Source organism: Sitodiplosis mosellana, unplaced genomic scaffold (assembly GCF_009176505.1).
Source record: "Sitodiplosis mosellana isolate CC-2019 unplaced genomic scaffold, AAFC_SMos_1.0 Smas_scaffold_5250, whole genome shotgun sequence".
In the NCBI taxonomy this organism is placed as follows: Eukaryota; Metazoa; Arthropoda; class Insecta; order Diptera; family Cecidomyiidae; genus Sitodiplosis; species Sitodiplosis mosellana.
Genome location: NW_022600492.1, coordinates 1,618 through 6,030, shown reverse-complemented (window position 1 = coordinate 6,030; position 4,413 = coordinate 1,618). Strand labels below are relative to the sequence as shown.

General features: G+C 29.1%; 1 protein-coding gene across 2 annotated transcripts; it reads left to right on the top strand.

The window, feature by feature from the left end:
* Positions 1-239: 239 nt before the first annotated feature.
* Positions 240-2,309, top strand: LOC129572595 (uncharacterized). Of its 2 annotated transcripts, none has more exons than XM_055452591.1 (2): positions 240-637; positions 710-2,309. In XM_055452591.1, exons 1-2 carry the CDS (start codon positions 405-407, stop codon positions 1,818-1,820), a joined length of 1,344 nt encoding a protein of 447 aa, XP_055308566.1. In that variant the 5' UTR covers positions 240-404; the 3' UTR covers positions 1,821-2,309. The 2 variants fall into 2 exon arrangements, with proteins under 2 accessions (XP_055308566.1, XP_055308565.1); XM_055452590.1 differs by having other exon boundaries at positions 704-2,309.
* The last annotated feature ends 2,104 nt before the right edge of the window (positions 2,310-4,413 follow it).

Below are 4,413 nucleotides of genomic sequence, written 5' to 3'. Positions count from 1 at the left end.
CACCTCTGGCGAAGAAACGCTGTATGGTGCAGAATTATTATTATTATTATTATTAAAAATATGAGAACAATTGTTTTGAATTGGTTTTGATATGTGAATGTGTGAAAAGGCTCGAAATAATGGCCAGCAGTATGTGAATAGGCTCACAATACTCACGCTTTTTCTTACTTCATGTGTGATATCTACAATTGCTACCAACACTACAAAAAAAATGACATACCACTGAATTGTCAAGCATTTCGTTAAAAGGACCAGAATACAAATAATTGATAGAAAAGATTTTTTTGTCTGGAATAAATATTAACAGATAATCAATTCTGTTAAAATAATTAAAACATTTACTAAGTTTCAATTTAATTAATAGTAATAAAATTGAGTTTTTTTTCTGAAAACCAACATACAAAATGGAATCTGTCGATAGCATACAAACCGTTGACCACCAACTATCGATTAATCCACAACCATTGAATATAACAAGTATTGATGATGATGTCAAGATATTAATTTTTGAATTTTTGGCATGGCCGGATTTATTGAGTGTAGCTGAAACGAGTAAAACACTGCATACAGCAGCTTGTGATGTATACAAACGAAAATATGGCAAAGGACGATTACAATTGACTTATTTTGATGGAAGGTAGCGAATAGATTCTGTGATTTTTTTTCTAAAGTGAAAAAAAAATTATTTTTTTCTTTTTTTTAGTTACAGCTTAGGTTCAGCACCAGATATCCTTGTGTGGAATCACGTGAAGGCATTAAAAATTCTGAGAAATTTTGGACATGTTGTCTCGGATATATTATTGCATATAGAATCAACCAATAATCACTGTTTCCATCCCACTTTACTAATTCACATTGAAAGTTATGTGGCAAAATATTGTTCAAAATCATTGAGACGATTTAGATTCGTAAAATTTCCCAGATTTTTATTCAAAGAAAATCAAAACTCATTCATTAATGTTGAAAGAATCGATTTTTCATATTGTTTACCTTTATGTAATATTCCATTCAGTACAATTTTTCCAAATTTAAAATATATTCAATGCTTTTTCCTTCCTTTAAGGTTACATGGATCCATTCCAGTTTCCATTCCATCTGTAAAAAAATTATCTATTTACGCAATATTGGGTGGTCCAGATAGAGATTTAAACCTTGAAAAAAATTGTATCGATGATCTACTAAAACTCAATCCACAAATAGAAGATTTAGAACTAGCACTGTATAATGAATTCAAAGAGGTTAATTTTCAGAATTTTAGGGAAAATCTGCCAATGCTTAAGCGTTTTATTTTACAAATGTATTTTAATGATATTGATCAATGCTATCATTTTGACAGTGTTGTTGATTTCGAAATGCGGTCGATGTCTTATATTGAAACAGGGCCCACAAATATTCCGTTTACTTTTAGCAAACTTGAGCATTTCAAATACGACTGTTGCTTTGACAAAACAATCGCATCTTGTATTTTCGATTTTTTAACGAAAAATAAGCACTTAAAATCAATTACACTGGACGGAGTGAGAGATGAAAACAATACTGCTATCAAAAAATTATTTCAACTAGAATCTGTGCTGACAAATATTGAAGAATTGAGCATTCGAATTGTAGGTGAAAAAATGACAAGTGATTTACTTTCGGAACATATTCTCAATTTATTTTCAAAAAGTCAATCTCTGAAAAAGTTGAATCTGACTTGCTATCGAACAATCTTGGATAACTTGAATGATTCGGTGAAATTGAAAATTGTCAAGCAAAAAGGGCGTTATTTTAATGATGAACTCACAATAACATTGCATCCTCAAAGATGCAATTCCATCTGAAATTTCCTGTTTTCTTTTTTAATTTAGTGTAACGAAAAAAAAAAATCTTAATTTTTAAATTTTATTAGGAATACTTTGTCACAAATTTTTCTGTCATTGGGGATAAAAAAATACCTACTATTTTACTATGTTTTATTTTAAATGAAAATAATAAAGAGTGGAATTAGTTTGGAAGTGTTCTATCAATAAAAAAAAATATGCATAAAATAAATTTCTAAAGTAGAAAAGAAATTGTCGTATTTTATTTCTATAATCGTTATTCGGATTTTATACAAAAGATCATCCCGTTAATAGAAAACACGGGAACAAAATATTCTCTATTATTTTTTCGTTAAATTCGAGTGGCATAAAAACAGAATTGTTTATTTATTCATGAAGAAAAGTTTATTGCATTAGTTCTTTACAGCAAAATGCATGGTAGCTTACACTATAAAAATTGTGAATTTAATGTATTTTAGCAACCGGCTGAAAGTTATTAAATCAAAAATCTTAATTATCTTGAATCCATATCACTCAAATGAATTTTTCTTTTGTTTGTTTCTCTTAATGCTCAAACGAAATGTATACATATTTATTCATTTTGTACATATTGCAAAAATGGTGTAAAATATTAAATTTGAATCGAAATATTTGCACGTGTTATAAACTCTTTATGAACTAAGGAAATACAGAAACCGAATCATGATTACATTAGATTGTGTAAATTGATTGCGTCAGTGTAAATATGTTAACAATTAAGAACTCTTGGTCGATCATTAATAATTGATTTATCGAACGGATGTGTAAAACTTTGCAATGCATTGATGTCACTTGCCAGATGAGATGATGCAAATACATATACATTCACAAATATAATGTTATAGAAAATTTGTCGAAAATCTGTATTTTACCTGCTCTCTCCCTCAACTTTTTGAATGTGCTATTTTTGATATTCGTAAAGTGGTTCACCACTAAATTGGCTTATTATTATTATTTTAGTTTTGGAATTCAACTGTGTGATGTGATGTTCTCTCTAAACTATTTTGTGCAATCGTTGAAAATGCTTTTGCAGCAACATTTGCGGGTGAAAAAACTTTTTCAATGGCTTTACTTTCTCTTGTTATCGTCGTTGTTGCCATTATTTTCAACTATTTTCCGTTTTTTTTATCACTTTTACAACAATTTTGATACAATTCATGGCATACATGTACTCGACATGTACTCCATGTAAAAATGTTGTCTGCTTGCAAAGTACCAATTTGGGATTAATAAAAAGCCCACGCAAAAAAAAAATATTCATGAATAATCTTTTTTTTTATTCTATTTCATTCTGGAACATTCTATGGATTGAAATAAACAAGCAATTTATTGTGCACCGAAGTAAAGAAGAATGATTGATTGGTCAGACACTTTGTAAAGAATCTTCTGTTTTTCGTAAATATCGCATTTACATACAGCTTATCTTATGCTCTAATCCAGTTACGTGTTTATCGACGTATCTTTAAAGTATAGCGCTCAATATTAAATAATCATCTCATGCAAGTTTTGATTTCAATCTAATTTTTTTAATACTCCATGAAATACAGAATTTTCAATAATAATAAAAGTAATTTGTTTCTATTTTTATGTTCAATAGTGTGCTAACTCGCATGTGATACTGGAATCGATTAGAGAACTTTTTGATATTTCTATACATGATAATAATAAACATAAACTGTATCTTCATTTCGGGTTTTTAGGTGAATATTACCGGTTCAGAAAACGAACTATAATCAATAAGCAGTGACGACGAATCGAGAATCGATTTATAAAAATTGAAAGAAGACAAAATATGTGATGTTATTTGTATTTTAATATATGCATAATACCACTTCTAGTGATGAATGTTATAAAGCTGTTCGAAAAGTGTTCTTCACCTCGTCTCCAGTTTCTTGTTGTTATTATTCCTCTTTATATTTAATTTATGTATTCAGTTTCAGTGGATTTTCATTGAATTAAAAAAAGAGCAATTAAAACACATTTTTATTGTTGGCTCTAGTCCATAACAAACAAATAAAAATATTAACATAAATAAACAATCTGGAAAATTTCACTCTGAATTGCATTGTTTTATCCATTTCTCCAGTTAAGTTGAAAATTAAAATTGAAGAGACAGATAGAATGTTATCCATATTTTTGTATTATATAGCGGCAAGTTGTCGCCGATAATATGAACTGATGAAGAATTCATGTATTCTCGATATGTTTTCGACCCAGGTGCTTCACCCAAAAGCTATTTTCATGAATTTGTTAGGATACGATTCTTATTATCCTCATAGGAAAATGTCAAGTACATACATTTTTTGTCGTCAAAAATTGATCTCAGTATGTTTTGACAAAAGCCCACATTACTGTGTTGCTGCTAAGTTAAGCAGAAAGAAATATAATTGAGTTGATTTGAGCTGTATCTATACATGGAGAGTGTAACGAGCGAAATTATTATTATTTTCTTTCTTTGGTCCATATGACTTTTGTATTGTCCACGATGGAATTTTTTTTTCTCGCAATAGATACAAAAAAATCCCACACAGTTCAAGGAGATAACTTGGATTAGCGCGTAAAGAAATGCTTAAAA

Excerpts from the sequence above, each read along its gene's own strand:
- LOC129572595 (XM_055452590.1), top strand. The coding sequence starts at position 405 with ATGGAATCTGTCGATAGCATACAAACCGTTGACCACCAACTATCGATT. Across the intron at positions 638-703 it reads TTGACTTATTTTGATGGAAG|TTACAGCTTAGGTTCAGCAC; the intron begins GTAGCGAATAGA and ends TCTTTTTTTTAG.